General features: G+C 55.4%; 1 protein-coding gene and 1 long non-coding RNA gene across 2 annotated transcripts; one reads left to right on the top strand and one right to left on the bottom strand.

Annotated features, from left to right (window-relative positions):
- Nucleotides 1-1251: 1251 nt before the first annotated feature.
- Nucleotides 1252-3280, bottom strand: LOC309609010. Its single transcript, XR_014233190.1, has 3 exons — nucleotides 2979-3280; nucleotides 2554-2880; nucleotides 1252-1767 (listed from the first exon to the last, which is right to left on the bottom strand). It is a non-coding gene; the product is annotated as an uncharacterized lncRNA (long non-coding RNA).
- Nucleotides 3281-3425: 145 nt separating this feature from the next.
- TNFRSF1A (TNF receptor superfamily member 1A) lies at nucleotides 3426-15423 on the top strand. Its single transcript, XM_082349825.1, has 10 exons — nucleotides 3426-3694; nucleotides 10590-10743; nucleotides 10964-11092; nucleotides 11323-11472; nucleotides 11620-11698; nucleotides 13292-13362; nucleotides 13486-13599; nucleotides 13930-13958; nucleotides 14162-14393; nucleotides 14524-15423. The coding sequence occupies exons 1-10, from the start codon at nucleotides 3656-3658 to the stop codon at nucleotides 14829-14831; spliced, it is 1305 nt and encodes a 434-aa protein (XP_082205951.1). The 5' UTR covers nucleotides 3426-3655; the 3' UTR covers nucleotides 14832-15423.
- The last annotated feature ends 201 nt before the right edge of the window (nucleotides 15424-15624 follow it).

Raw genomic sequence — 15624 nt, 5'->3', positions numbered from 1 at the left:
GGCTCCGTCTCCCCTGGCTGTGTGGGCGGGACCTGCCGGGCGCAGCTGGAGATATTGTGGATGACAGCAATCAGCCACACTCCCCCTCCTTCTCCTTCTCCCCCAGCCTGCGCTGGAGTTTCTCCTGCCAAAAGCATGCCCACCTTGAGCTGTTTCCTTCTCTCCATCCCTCATCTATGTGTTACTACTCCTGGACACTAGGGTTGGTTGTTTGTTTTTTTAGCTTTAAAAATAGTTTATTTCCTTCTTCACCAACACACAAAGACATGCACCTTCTGACCATTATTCAAGGCATCACAAATTCCATAAAAACTTGTATTAATGTATTTGTCTTACATGATTCAAGATAAAGTGGATTTTAAAAGCAAATGGGTGCCAGTTATGGGGGCCAGGAGGGGACTAGGGCAGGTACCAGTAATACAGGGCATGCGTTTTCTAGAGTGTTTATTGAAATCAGCAGTAATCTGCACACTTGCATCGTATGAGTAGTTATCCAAAATTAGCACATCCAGGAGAGGTGCTCCTAGTTTCTCTGTCCCAGGTTGATCAGACTGGTAGAGAAGAGAGTTCAAGTTGCCTCATTTTCCTTATTGAGCTTATCAGGTGAAGTGACTTGCCCAAGTTCATGATTCTTACAGAACCAGCTTGGAAGCCAGGTCTTCTGTGACTCAGCCTGTTTTCCTGTGACACATAGGGCTGGGATGTCAGGGGCTGGAACCCATGTCACCCCGACTGAGAGTTCAGTGCCCTTTTGATGACTCTGCTACTGTGGGGCCCGTGTGTGTGAGTGTGTGTGTGTGTGAGTGTGTGTGTGTGTGACACGTGATGGAGAGACGGGGCTCTGCTACCTAAAGCTCTTTATACGCTTTATCCTTTGCTTCATGAGCCCTAACAGCCAATCCTAGTTTGCCCCTGTCCTATTTCTCCATCTCTCCCATTGTCTCCCTTGCCATGATTTCTTCTTCCCCTGGAGGGATTATGTTCATACTCTCACCTCCTCCAAGAGACTGGTTAGCTGTTCATATCCCTAGATCCATGCACCTCTCACCATCTTTTTTTAAACAGAATTTTATTGAACCGTTGAATACAACGTGTCTCAAGACTTTAAACTTGCTGAGTAAATAGGCATTTATCCTAAACAATGAAAGAAATTCTCCTTTTGTGCCGGGCTATGTGTAATGGCATTGACAGTTGGCACAGACTACTAAAAATTCCTTGTAACATTAAAAATAGGACATTGACACCTGAAACTAACACAACACTGTAAATCAACTATATTTCAATAAAAATTAAAAAAAAATAGGACACTGAAGTTATTATTGTTAATACAAACTATTAACATTGCTACCACTGATTGAATGCTTAGTATACGGCAAACCCTTGCTAAACACTTTACATGCGTTTGCTCATTAATGCGTGCCTCCCATTTCTTACATGAGCAGCCTGTGGCTCTTCTGGCGTCCTTACACTGGAAACTGGGCAATTTGACTCTTGCACTTTATTTCAGTGACTCTGCTTCTATAAGAGCTCTGCTTTGGGTCCATTCGTACTGTACTTGGAGCCTCCCTGTGTGTTGGTGGAGGTGACCTTCCTCTGTGTGTCCAGCTTCAACCCTCTTGTTCCTCAGAAGCTGGAGGATGGGGTGGAGTGAAGTCAGCCAGAAGTGGGGGCGTCCAAGCTCCGTTCACATCCACAGCTCCGTTCCTGGGATCACAGAGGGGCGCCAGGAAAGGGCCAGGGAGGGTGGATGCCAGCGTGGGGAGTCAGCTGGTGGATCAAGAGGCAAAGGGGTGAGGAGCTCTGATGCCAAGTCACAAAGCCCTAGGACCTCACTCCTGTCTGGTCTCTCTGCATTGCCAGCAACGTCAGCGGCTGGAGGACCCGGGGCCTGGACTGGGTCTAGGGAAGGTCATTGCGGCCAGAGAATATTTGGGTGAATGTTGTACCCTTGTTGTGGGATGCATTTGGGAGATGTCCTGCACAGATAAGCATGGCATAAAATACCCAAAGAGGGACTTCCCTGATGGTCCAGTGGTTAAGAATCCGCCTTCCAATGCAGGGGACGCGGGTTCCATCTCTGGTTGGGGAACTAAGCCCACATGCCGCAACTACTGAACCCGCACATCTCAACTAGAGAGCCCGCATGCTGCAACTACAGAGCCCACATGCTCTGGAGCCTGTGCGCCACAACTAGAGAGAAGCCCATGCGCTCCAACGAAAGATCCCGCGTGCCGCAACTAAGACCCGACGCAGCCATAAATAAATAAATAAATAAATAATTTTTAAAAATACCCAAAGAATCAGGGGGTGGGGTCTGACTCAGAAGGACTGATGGAAAGCGGTAATTATGTGTCGTAGCAAAATGGGCCCTTAGTCTGAAGTCAGGAGTCTGGGGGCTGGGCTGGCTCTGCAGGGCACATGACCTGCGTGTCTCTGGGCCTCAGTTTTCTCGATTATAAAACAAGGGGGCTGCAGTAGATTATCTCCGAGGGCAATTCGGATTGATGTATCAGAATATTTGGGAAAGGGGCACTGGGAATGTACTCGTAATACCTGATGGAGAGAGCTGTAATTCCACAGCATTGTCACGGATGTGATCTCATTAGGCCTCATGACGTCATCTTCCCCACGAAGGTAGGCCAGGCACTGTCGCTCTCATTTCAAAACCGAGGTCTTTTGAGAGGTCCCACCATCGTTTGGAGGCAGAGCCAGGATCCGCTGTTGGGAGCATCGCCCAGCAAAGACTGGATGAGAACTGGGGCCAGGGGGCGGGGGGGGGGGGTGGTGGCCGGGGGGGGTTGGGGAAGGGAGGTGCGGGGCGGCAGGGCCCCAAGTCAGGGTTAGGCTTTACTCTGAGGTTTCGGTTGGAGGCGTAAATTCCTAGGAAAGTGAGAGATTACGGTGTCAGTGGAGAACTCTGGGGAAAGGGGAAGGGGTTCTAAGGAACACTGAGGACTTGTCCGGCATCAGACGCTTACCTGCCGGTGTCAATAAATCCTGCCGGCAACCCCACGAGACAGCGGCTCTCCATTTTGCAAACTGGAACACAGCATCCGAGTTTGTCCAAGACCACCCACCCAAAAAGCAGAGAATCCTGAGCTGGAGCCCAGCGAATCTGACTCCAAAGCCCCGAGTCTTTCTACTGTTGTTCATTTGGGAAAGGTCGGGCGATGGGGGAGGGGGCAGGGGGCCGGCGCCCCTGGGTGTCTGGGTGGGAGTGGTCAGACCCGCGCACGTGGCAGGGCAGCAGGATCCGGGCGCCCGTGCCTCGGACTGGGTACAAAAGGTTAAGGCACCTTGGCCCCCCCCCTCCTCCCGCCTCCTCCCGCCTCCTCCCGCCTCCTCCCGCCTCCACCCCGGCTCTTCCTGCCCTGAAGTTGCAACACCCCACTCTCCCTTCCCCTCCCACCTCCTCTCTGCTTGACTCTTCTCGGAGTTCTCCGAACTCAGGCTGCAGTGCCGGCCTTCCGGGTTTGAGGTCCCCAGGACCCGGCTGTGATCCCCGCCCCAGTCTCAACCCCCTCCACTCCCCTGCCCGACGCCCGGGCTCCACTCCGGACCCTGCTCATCCTGGGACTGTGTCGCTGCCACTGTCGCCTCTGTCCACCACTGCCTGAGCCCTGATGGGGGAGTGAGAGGCCACAGCTGGCCGGACATGGGCCTCCCCACCGTGCCTGGCCTGCTGCTGCCACTGGTGAGACGGGGGACGGAGGGCGGAGTGGGCTGGCGGGCGAGCGGCGCCTGGGGCGGGAGAGAGCCGAGGGCCGGGCCCCAGCCTCAGGCCTGCGCGGCCTGACCTCAGACACAGCCCCATTCATTCGCTGCCCTGAGTCGGGAGCAAGGGAGAAGTCTGAAAGGCAGGGAGGGAAAGGGGCTCCCGGGCTGCCAGAAATGTCGGGGCAGGTGCCCGCGGCGGGGGCGGGGGAGTTTGTTCGGAAACCGAAAGGACTGGGAGAAAGAAGGTCTGTCCTCTCAGAGTCCAGATGGTTCTGAATTCTGTCCGGCAGTTCAGCAGTCTTGGGCCGTGGAGAGGCGAGGCTGCCGGTGAGCCCGGCTGAGCACACCCTGCTGGAGGGCAGGGACTGGACGCCAGCGAAGTGGGGAAACTGAGTCCGGGAGAGGCCCTGGCTTGGGGCGGGTAGGCTTGGGATGCTGTGTGTTGGAGGCATTTGGGAGGGGGATCGGTAGCCGGATAGGGACCCGGCAACCCCGTGGCCTCCCCAGGCCCAGGCCTCCCACCCGGGGGGCACTCTTCACCCTGGATCTGTGGCCACTGTCTATGGGCCTGACCCTCCTCCCCCCGCCTCAGAGCCCTGGACCTGCCCCCCAAGCCCTTCCCACGGACCCAGACAACAGAGCACTTGCTTTCTTCTTCCACAGCTCAGTTTGGGGAAGTTGGTAGACAGTTGTTTTCGTCACTGGAAAATGTCCCTTTCTCTTGCTTCAGCCTTGTTTCAATGTATCCCTGACCCCTCCACGTCCTGCAGTCGTCCTGCACAGAAACCCGGCCCCTCGCCTCCACCTAGCTGGGGGCACTGCGTTGGCCACTTTCTTCAGGGTTCCTGCTCTTCCCTGGCCCAGCCGCCACTCCCCACCTCTCCTCCCCCCCACCCCTCCTCCCCCCACCCCTCCTTCCCCCACTCCTCCTTCCCCCACCTCTTCTTCCCCCAGGGTCTTGTACTGTGTCCCCAGATCATTCCTTTCTCTTCTGTCACATCTCCTCCGAGTCTCCTCTCTGAACCTTTCTCTCCAGTTCCTCCCGCTCCCTCTGCTCTAGTCCACGTTTCTAGACCCTAGTTCCCTGCGCAGCACCCCGCCCCCTCCTGTGGCCCCAGGCCCACCTTTCCCTCCCCTGCAGGCTGTCCTTCCCACAGGCTCCTCCTGCTCCTCATCCAGCTGCCCTGCCTTCTCTTGTCTCCTGGCAGTAAATCACCCGGTCCGGTCCTGACTCCCTCAGGGACTAGCTGCCTGGGCTTGAGCAGGTTACATAACCCTTCATGCCTTGTTGCTTCTTTATCTCTAAGATGGACAGAATCGTCACTACCTCATAATGTCGTTTTGAAGATGAAATAGATAGATATATATTAAGTATTCCATTCATTTGTGCTTGCTCGGCGCTAGATACTCTTTTAGGTGCTGGACTTACAGCAGTGAACAAAAATCTCTGCCTTCGTGGAGTCTCTATTCTAGTAGAGGAACAGGGTATAGCAAACAGAAAGCACTCAGTAAACGTTAGCTTTCATATTGTTAATAGTATCAGTAGTGGTTGTAATTAGTGGCTTCTGCGTTTGGGAAACTAGAGGTACGGGGAGACTGAAGAGATGAAGGAATGTGCCTGGGGCTGCAGCTGATCCAGCCGGGGTTGGGGTGTGACAGCTAAGGGACCAGGCTCAGCCTGGAGCTGGAGTGGAAACAGGAGGTGTGCAGTGCTGGGTGAGGCTGTCCACGGGCTTTCCAACTGCCCGCCACTCAATGGGCAATACAGGGAACTGTGTGTGTGTGGCGGGGGGGCGGGGGGCGTGGAGGTGGGGGAAGAATGCAGGAGAGACTGTAACAGAGCACATAAGATCTTGCTGCTTTCAAAGAGCTGACAGTCTTGGAGCCAAGACAGCTTACAGCAAAAAATGATTTTAGAACACTCTGGGGGGAAATGCCCACAAAAGCATTGCGACGTGGTGCCCTGGAACACCCATGGGAGGCAGAACCGGGAGGGCTGTGAGTGCCGTCCTGCTGCCTCTTCTGCTCAGCAGATCTCAGCTCCAGCGCCCGTGCGCCCTGCAGAGACGCCGAGTCCACAGTCGCCCGTCTCTGACCCAACTGAGAGCACAAGTCATGTATTCATCTCGGCATCCCTGCGGGACCTGCGCCTCTACAGTGCTCCTTAACTGTTTGTTGAATGAATAAAGGATGGAATGAGGGACGGAATGCCTCATAGAAGAGTGGTTTTGGAGCTGAGATTTAAAGCCACTGCCTGGCAGCAGGCTGGAAAGAAGGGGGACTGGTTTGAGGTAGAGCGGAGGAATGGAGAGATGGGATTTTGTGTTGGGGGCTGGTGGTGGCAGGAAGCTGACCACCTCGGCTGCAGGCGAAGGACCCTGTTGAGGAACAAGAAGAAGCGAGAAAGAGAAAATTAGAGGAAGTGGGGGAAGCGATGGAGAGAGAATCCTGACCGTGGTCCCAGGTAGAGGAATTCATTCATTCATTCATTCATAAATGGTTCTCTCAGGGCTGCTGCGCCTGGGCATGTGTCCAGAATAGCAGTGAGGTACCTCTGCAAGTTCTCATTCAGGGAAAGAGTGACCCGTGGAAATGATGTTTGAGGTCCGGCCCCGGAAAGGAAGATTCCCACACCTGTGGGTGCAGGTTGAAGCTTGAATGCAAGATAAGAAAGCGTGTAGGATGGATTGGAGCAGGAAAAAGGCGGGAAGACGGTTGCAGTGATCGGGTGTGAGGCAACCCCTGGACTTGGAAAGGATTGAGAGATGACGGGGGAGGTCTGGCAAGATGGACTACAGACTGGATGGTGGCACAGGAGGGATGGGGGCCTTGAGGAGAGAAGGGTGGCAAAGAGAAGTTGATGGTGTGACATTTGTCCAGGTCAGGAGGTCGATGGATTTCTTTTGGGGCGTGTTGAGGGTCTGGAGAACAGCCAAGTGAAGTGAGCATCTAACAGGCTAGAGCAGAGGTTCTCAGACTCATATCTGCCTTTGTGTCGTTCGTAAGTGACACAAAACCTTCACTCACCAGGGATGCTGAAAAGGAGAGGAAAGCTTGTCAGCATCTCCTGGTTGGGTGTTTGCGATTGTGCGTGTGTGGGGGAAGGAGAGGGGAACTCTCCCCTGGAGATAAATCTATTCCTACAGGGAGGCACTGACTCCCATCTTCCCACTTTGGTTTTCACTGGCCTTGACTGGAGTGGAAGACAGATAGTCATGAAATCACCCAATCAAACCACATTTATTTCCCTCTTCCAGTTCTGGGTGCGGAGGATTAGACATTATCTCTGACCAAAACACTCTTTCTCATCTCTCATCGCATAGTTTATGGTCTGTTTGGGGAGATCATATGTACTCACCTGAGGTAGTTATGGTAAGAGCCCAAAATAGGTATAGTTAATTCATATATATTTTTTTTAATTTATTAGATGGATAGATGAGTATGAATGAAAGAATATAGGTATAAATCAGTGTTTTCGTAATGAATAGACTTTTTTTTTTTAGTAATCTTTTATTTATTTATTTATTTATATATTTTATTTCTGGCTGTGTTGGGTCTTCGTTTCTGTGCGAGGGCTTTCTTCAGTTGTGGCGAGCGGGGGCCACTCTTCATCGCGGTGTGCGGGCCTCTCACTGTCGCGGCCTCTCTTGTTGCGGAGCACAGGCTCCAGACACACAGGCTCAGTAGTTGTGGCTCACGGGCCTAGTTGCTCCGTGGCATGTGGGATCTTCCCAGACCAGGGCTCGAACCCGTGTCCCCTGCATTGGCAGGCAGATTCTCAACCACTGTGCCACCAGGAAAGCCCTGTTAATTCATATTTTTAAAGTTCACAGGGTGGGTGTGTATCTCATGAGCTGGAGTGGGGGGAAGCCTCATTAATGGGGGGCTTCCGGGGAGGGAGGCCGGGTCTCAACTGGGCCTTGGAGGAGAAGCTGTCGTGAGCTCCCCAAAGATTTTGACATCAAATGAACACAGGACATTTTAAGTTAATGAACAAATTAACGCAGGACGGCACAGTGAGGCGGCTGGGTCGGAGCTAGACCACAGGGTCGCTCTGCTGTCAGCTCCTCCACCCCCAAGCTGCGGCCCCATCACAGGAAGTCACACTTAAAAGCCTCCCTAGGCGGAAGTTATGGGGGAGTTGGAGGGGTGCTGGGCCACCCCTTCAACTGTCTCTCCACAGGCACCCCAGCTTCCTGCCCTTCCCCTGCTCCAGGCCACAGGCACTCAGGCTGCCTGGGGTCTGGGCGCTCCGAGTTCACCTCCTATTTCCGCTGTTTTGCTGCAAGATGCAGCGGCTAAGCACTGGAGACAGCCAGTGCCAAGGAATGGTGCCTGCTGGCTCCTGGGGTCAGAGTGGGCTGGCTCGGGGGGCTGCTGGGGACTGGGGGGGACCTGGGGAAATGGTGCTGCTTGTCTTACACCCCGTCTTGCTCGCTCCCTCCCGGAACTGGGTGCTCAGGGCTCTGGAGTTTTGCCTGTGCTGCCAGCGGGCTTGTGGGAGGGGGATGTGAAGCCTCAGAACTGGCCGCCTTTCCTAAGGATTGTCTCAGGACCCCAGGGAGGTCCCCAAGCCCAACCCAGCTGGCCAGAACCAGTCAGGCTGTGGGAAGGCAGTGAACCCGGGTAGGAGGGCAGCCTTGGTTTGTTCCCTTCTGGAACTGGGAAGTGTCAGGGGGGCTCACGTGAGAACCCAGGGAAAGGACAAACCCGTAGAGAGACTGGTTGAACCAGGAGGAGGAGCCTGGGCGGGGCTGGGTCTAAAGGAAGGATGCTGAGGGGTGGGAAGGAGCTGAGTGGCCCTCAGGGAGGGGCGGGTAGTGACCCGATGGGAGGAAGCACGGGGTCGGCCGAGACTTCCCTTTGGGATGGAATGGGATAGGGAGCCATTTCCCGAAAAAGTGGGCCAAGAGGGACTGAGGCCCATTGCCTGGCTCCTGGGAGGAGGAGGGGAGGAAAGGGGGCTCTGAGTGGGGATTGGAGGGCGAGACCGGCCCACACGAGGAAGGGATCGGATCGGGTCCCAGTTGCGGGCTGGTCCCTTCAGCCTTTCTGCTGACTCATGACCCTTGAGGAGCTGGGGAAGCTGCTGGTTCCCTCTCCCTCCCCTAGATTCCCTCCCTCCCTCTGGCCTGAGTCACCGGGCAGAGCTGCTGGGAAAAGATTTCCCTTTCCCGGATCTCACTTAACCCCCAAAGTGCTGGAGATCGCGGTGGGAGGCACGTGGCCTGAGAAGGCGCCTCTCCCTCCTTCCTGGGAAGGACCCCCACCCCCAGCCCAACCCGCCGCCGCCGCCGTTCTTTTTCCTGATGCTGTCTCTGCCGGTTGGCCCTGCTCCCAGCCGCCTGGATGGAATTCCAAGTGCCAGTGACCTTAGGTGCTGTGAGCCCTTCTTCGGGGAAAGGAACCACACTTTCAGGACTGGGAAGTCCTTCCCATAAACACTCCAGACTTTTCCTGTTGCTCTGGAAGCCTCAGCCCTGTTCTCAGGGGAGGTGGCACAGTGCTGGAGTGGCCAGGGAAGGGTGCTGCCTCTGGGTGGGGAGGGTGCCCTACGCCCCTGGGGGGTGGCAGCTGGGTTTCTGAGTGTGGCTTCCCCTGTCTGGGGCTGGGGCGGGGGCTTGGGCTTCCGGGCCGCTGCAGCGACACCTAGCGGGGGACTGGGGCGTGACCGGCCTACAGCCTTGGGCTACCAGGCCCTCCTGTCTTGGGCTGGGGTTTCTGGGATCTGATTAGCCTGTTGCTCCCAAAGTTTAACATCCTTGGAGGACATCCTCTTATCTTTACATAAGGCGGCCTTTATAGCAGAGCAAACAAAATCAAGGCCCAGGGAAAGCCAGGAAGAGGCTGGTAGGAGGTGAAACAGCAAAGTCTGGGTTGGAGCTCAACACAGCCTCCTGGCTGTGCCGTCCCAGCTCTGAAGCCAGGGCTGGGCGAGTGATTCCGAGGCGGTGGGCTTGGCCTGGGGCCGGAAAACAGGCTCCCGGGACACCCCGATGTGCAGAAGGCAGAGGGACTCCCTGGCACGCCCTCAGCTCCCGGCTCGGTGGCCTTTGAGCCGGGTCCCCAGCCTCCAGCCGGCTCCAATTGCATGTAACCTCCATGCCTTTGCCCACTCCCGCCCCACCTAAACCTCATCACCTTTCTACCCCCATCCCTGACCCCGAACTTTCCCTTTTTCTCCGCTCCCCATTTGCCCTGGCCAACCTGGGGTATTTGTGCAGGTTTACTGGTGGAAGGGGATGCAGCCCGGAGTCTGAGGGCAGGATCCTGAGTGAGGTTTTGGTACAGATTTACAAAGAAACTCTTCCTTTGGCTTCTGCCCGCTGTCCAGGAATGGTCCCCACAGGGACGTCACTCACCTCCACTCCAATCTGATGTTACAAAAAACCTTTTTAATGGCATAACATAATACAGGAAAGCGCACAGATCTTAAATGTTCACCTCCGTGAATGTGCACGAAGTGAATACACTGTGAACGCAGCACCCAGATGGAGAAACGCCACCCCAATCTTTAGGGCTACTCGTCGGAAGGGCCTGTTCCCAACCCGGAAAACTCCTTGAACATCTGCCCTGTGTCCAGCACTAATAGCTGCTTTGGGGAAATAAGGATAAAATACGGCCCGTGCCTGGAGTTTACCAGCCTTGAGTTGGAAGGACAGAAATGAATACACAGGACCACCAGAGGACAATTAAGATGGCACAGTGCCGACAGCCTAGGCTTAGAGGAGAACGTGGCGTGTGAGCGGGAGTGGCCTGGGGAGAATGTTCCGCGGAGAAAAGACTTGAGCTGGGAAGGCTTTAGACTCGCTCCCTCTGAGACCCCGCCCCTCCCTCCCCTGACGGGCCTCCTCCATCTGACTCTTCCCCAGGTGCTCCGAGCTCTGTTGGTGGATGTGTACCCCGCGGGGATTCATGGGCTGGTCCCTCACCCCGGGGACCGGGAGAAGAGAGAGAGTTCGTGTCCCCAAGGGAAATATAGCCACCCTCAAAATAATTCCATTTGCTGCACAAAGTGCCACAAAGGTAGGAGAAAGAGATAACCGTGGAACTCCCCAGTTAGGGGGCCCTGCTTCTTCCTTTGCTTTTTCCAGATGTTCCAGAACGCGGGGTCCCTGACTTGGCTGTCTCTCCAGGGCTGGGAGTCTCTCCCTCCTTTCCTCTCCCAGGGACTTCGGGGAGGTGCCCGGGCCGTCCTGGGGCTGGGGCTCCGGGCTGCAGCCTAACCCCGACCCCCCAATCACAGGCACCTACCTGTACAATGATTGTCCGGGCCCGGGGCTGGACACGGACTGCAGGGTGTGTGCCCGCGGCACCTTCACTGCTTCGGAGAACCACCTCAGACAATGCCTGAGCTGCTCCAAGTGCCGGAAAGGTGAGTCTCAGCAGGGGGCGGGGCTCTACACCGACTGGGTCAGGTGGGTGTTCAGAGGGGTGTGCACGTCTGTCTCCAGGGGAAGGTGCGAAGCTGTGCTGCTGCTGGTGGGCAGGGATGCGTGTGCACAAGTGAACGAATGCATGGGTGTGAGCGTGTGTTACCCAGAGAGACACACCCGGGGGGGGGGGGACAGTGGGAGCTCATACCCTATCTACTCCCCTCACCAGAAATGTTCCAGGTGGAGATTGCTCCTTGCGCAGTGGACCGGGATACCGTGTGTGGCTGCAGGAAGAACCAGTATCAGAAATACTGGAGTGAGACTCTGTTCCAGTGTCTGAACTGCAGCCTCTGCCCCAACGGCACGGTGCACCACTCCTGTGAGCATGGCCCTCCCGACCCCGCTGGTCACCCCGTCTCTGGAGGGCGGTCTCCAGCTTGCTGTACTCCTGCCCCTCCTAGTTCTCCCTCTGGCCCTCGGGGTGCTGGGCCATCTTCCTTCAGCTGTGCCGCATCTCTCCCTACAGGTAAGGAGAGACAGGACACCATCTGCCACTGCCACGTGGGGTTCTTTCTAAGGGATGCTGAGTGCGTCTCTTGTGCTCAGTGAGTACTTCTGCCGGCTGCTGGGCCCTGGACCGGGAGGGGAGGGGGAGACTGTGGGGGGTGCTCTGGCCCCTTCCTGCTGTTTGGATGGGAGACACTTCATGTCAAGATACCAGACAGTCCTCCCTGCCCCCAACTTGTTCCTAAAATCTCATGAAGTCTCTGTGGATAGAGGCACATACCCGCAAGGACTTGAAGTTCTTTTTAAACGTTCAGATGTTTTTTGGAAGACGTTCAGATTCTTGGGCAACAGGCCCTACTATGGATTCTAGGAATACACTTTTACATCTCTGAAATCATACTGCATCTTACAACAGTTGACGGTGTATCATGGTTCATTTGGCATGTGCATGTGTGTGTGTGTGTGTGTGTGGGATGTAAATCGTAATGTCTCTGATTATTGATCTTAGGTTTAATGCAGTATGCGCTTTCCTCCCCAGTCCTTTTGACCACACCTCCTCACTCCTTCTGGCTCTGCAGAGGCTGTTCTTGCACACTTGCTTGCAAAGAGGAAACTGAGGGTTCTAAAGTTGAATTGCCCTCGGTTTACATCTCAGGCTAGCCACGTATTGGCTGTGTGAGCTTGGGCAAGTGACTTAACATCTCTGAGCCTTAGTTGTTTTTACCTTTTTTTTTTTCTTTTTTTAAGTCTTTATGAGAATATGTTTTTACCTTTAAAGTAAGGATAATGACATCAGGTTGGCAAAGTTGTAAGAACCACAAAAAATAGCCACAAAGTGTCTGACAAGAAACTCTGTTCTTTTTCCCACTAGTCTCTTCCCCTTAAAAGCACTTCTACACCCCTTCCATGTGGTTCTCACCATGAGCTTGTGAGGTGGGCAAAATGACCTCTCCCTGCTTTCAGATTCCTGCTGAGAACTCACCTCCTCAAGTTCCTTCTAGGACCCCTGATGTAGTTCTCATTAGTCCATGCTGTCCAGTGCCAGCTCCAAAACGGGAAGATGTGCTTGTTCTAGAGTGTTCTCTGGCTGCCCCCAGCAAGATGTGTTTTTTAATTGTTCACATGCATGCTAGACCCCTCTCTCAAAGTTAGGTGTTGTCACCAGCAGTGTCATCTAGAGAAAAAGCTCTTTAACCTTTTTTTCACTGGATTCTCATCAGTAAAACAGTGATAAAATAACAATTCAATGACAGTCAGCATTTATCGAGGGCTTACTATATGTCAGGCATAATTATCTCACTTAATCCTCAATCTTGACAGTGGGTAGGATCCCTGTTTTACTGATGAGGAAACTGAGGCTTACAGGTGAAGTGATTTGCCTGGAGTCACACTGCTAGCCAATGAATGGGGCTGGAATTTATACCTGACTCTGACTGCTTTTAACTCTTTTCCTACATAGCTTCTTCAAGATCAAATCCAGCTCTAAAATGAAATGATTTGGGGATTAACTAATGTTTCTTTCCTCCGCATCAATTCCCAAGATAGGACTAATTTCCATTATATCAAGAGATAGCTAAAATATTTGTAAAGCCAAGAATTTCCAACAAGCTGTGTGGTTTTTTTCTTTTTCTTTTTTTCCTGTATTCCTCTTACGGTGGGCCCCTACTCACCAGCACTCTCTCTTCTTTTAGCTGTAAGAACACGGAGTGCGAGAAATTATGTCCAGCTCTACCTGTAACTAGTAACGACTCTCAGGACCCAGGTGAGGAGAACCATCCTGGTGCCCATGTCCATGGACCCTTTCCTAGTCATGCCCCTCCCCATCCATCCCGCCCTGCTACCTCCAGAGCCCCTCTCCTCTGACCACAATCTGCTCTGTTTCCAGGCACCACAGTACTGTTGCCCCTGGTGATCATCTTTGGTCTTTGCCTGGCATCCTTCCTCCTCATTGTTTTAGCATGCCGCTACCAGCGTTGGAAGCCCAAGCTCTACTCCATCAGTGAGTGGGGCCTTTGGGAAGGGAAAGGGTGCTGGTAGGAATGCTGGAGGAGGCTTCAGAGGAGGCGGGAGGGAGGGATGCACAGGCATGGAGGGAGATGAGGAGTGTCCCCTTAGTTTGCTGGCGAGGACCCCACTGACACGAGGTGGTCTTGGACGGCTGGTGAGAGCTCAGCTGGTGAGAGCTCATACTGCATCAGTAGCTCTCTCGTCCCTGGGGCCACATAGGCCCTGAAGCATGTCACCACAAGTACCCACCGCCAGCCCCATGATGGGCGCCAGGGCTGAGAGAGGAAGTGAAATCTTTGACGCTTTGTTTCTTTTTTCTCAGTTTGTGGGCAGTCGGCTCCTGTAAAGGAGGTAAGATGAAACCGGGGAACTACCCGCAGTCTTCCCTAACTGTCCATTGTCATCTTGTAACACCCAAATCACCCGGAATCACACTTCGTCCTGGGGCTCCCCTGATTCCCTCTAGCCCCAACTCCCATCCGGAATCCAGAAGAAGGAGGGCTGGGGCTGTTTTTCCTCTTCCCCGCTAATGCTGTGCCTTCTCTCTCTCCCAGGGGGAGCCAGAGCCCCTGGCCTCGGCCCCGAGCTTCAGTCCTGCCTCCAGTCCCACCTTCACCCCCTGTGACCGGTCCAACTTCAGAGTCACATCACTCCCCAGAGAGATGGCCCCGCCCCACCAAGGGGCTGGCCCAATCCTCCCTGCGCCTCCAGCCTCCACCCCCGTCCCCACCCCTGTGCAGAAGTGGGAGGCCAGCGCCCACGGCGCCCCCGCTCCGCTCGCAGATGGTGAGTTCCTCATTCATCCTCGCAGGGAACCCCGGCCGGGGAGGCGGGTGGGCGGGGCGCCCGGGGCGAGTGGGCGGGGGCCGGGCGGGGAGGGTCGCCGCTCCGGGCTCACCGCGCCGCCTCCCTGCAGCCGACCCCGCGACCCTGTACGCCGTGGTGGACGGCGTGCCCCCGTTGCGCTGGAAGGAGTTCGTGCGGCGGCTGGGGCTGAGTGATCACGAAATCGAGCGGCTGGAGCTGCAGAACTTGCGCTGCCTGCGCGAGGCGCAGTACAGCATGCTGGCGGCCTGGCGGCGGCGCACCCCGCGGCGCGAGGCCACGCTGGAGCTGCTGGGCCGCGTGCTCCGCGACATGGACCTGCTCGGCTGCCTGGAGGACATCGAGGAAGCGCTGGGAGGCCCCGCCCCTCTCGCACCCGAGCCCCGCCTTCCCCGATGAGGCCACGCCCTGCCCCCTGCGGGCAGCCCTGAGATGGATGCTTCCTGTCCCAGGCAGCCTGGAAGGACCTGCGAGATGCTCTCTGGACCCCCGTTTTTCTGGAGGGGAAGGGTCTTGGCGGAGCAGGCATGATCTGGCAGCCACTCACCTGGTGCTACTCCCTCAGTGTATATAGCCTTTCTCAGCTGCCTGAGCACTGCCAGCGGGTGAGCTGTGTGTAGTGTGTGTCAGAGTGCGTGTGTCTGTGTGATGTGGAGTGTGTGTACTCGTGAGAGAGGCTGAGTGTGCCAGGAGCCCAGGCGGTGGCTGCGAGGATGAGGGGCGCCATGCCTCATTGCCCATTTTGGACTTGGAGAACCCAGCAAGGCTGCTTGGGGGCCCCTGGTTGGTCCCTGAGTGTGTTTCACAGTAGATAAGCAATCTTTGTATCCATTATGTACACTAATAGAACCTTTGTCCCCCTGCCTGGACAAGCACAGAGTAAGCCGAAGTGTCCCAAGGCAGGGGAGGCACAGAACAAAGGGCCCTCCCGCTGGAGCTGTGGACTTCTGTAAATACACTAAAAGCACGGAATTAAAGCTCTGCTCCTGGAGGGAGTGGCCTTTCTGCGTGGTGCGTGTGGGAGGCGGGGCCAGAGCCATGATCCTGGCCGGGCCGGGGCGGGGGCGGGGCGGGGGGCGGGGAATGCCTCAGCCTCGTGCAGCCCACTGACAGAGGAGTCACCTGTGCTCAGTCTGTGACTCCTCACCCCCCAGGTTCTCTTTGCTCCGCCCTTATCTAGTGCTGGCTGGAC

Source organism: Balaenoptera borealis, assembly GCF_965194805.1.
Source record: "Balaenoptera borealis genome assembly, chromosome: 13".
In the NCBI taxonomy this organism is placed as follows: Eukaryota; Metazoa; Chordata; class Mammalia; order Artiodactyla; family Balaenopteridae; genus Balaenoptera; species Balaenoptera borealis.
This window is presented reverse-complemented; position numbering and strand designations above follow the sequence as displayed.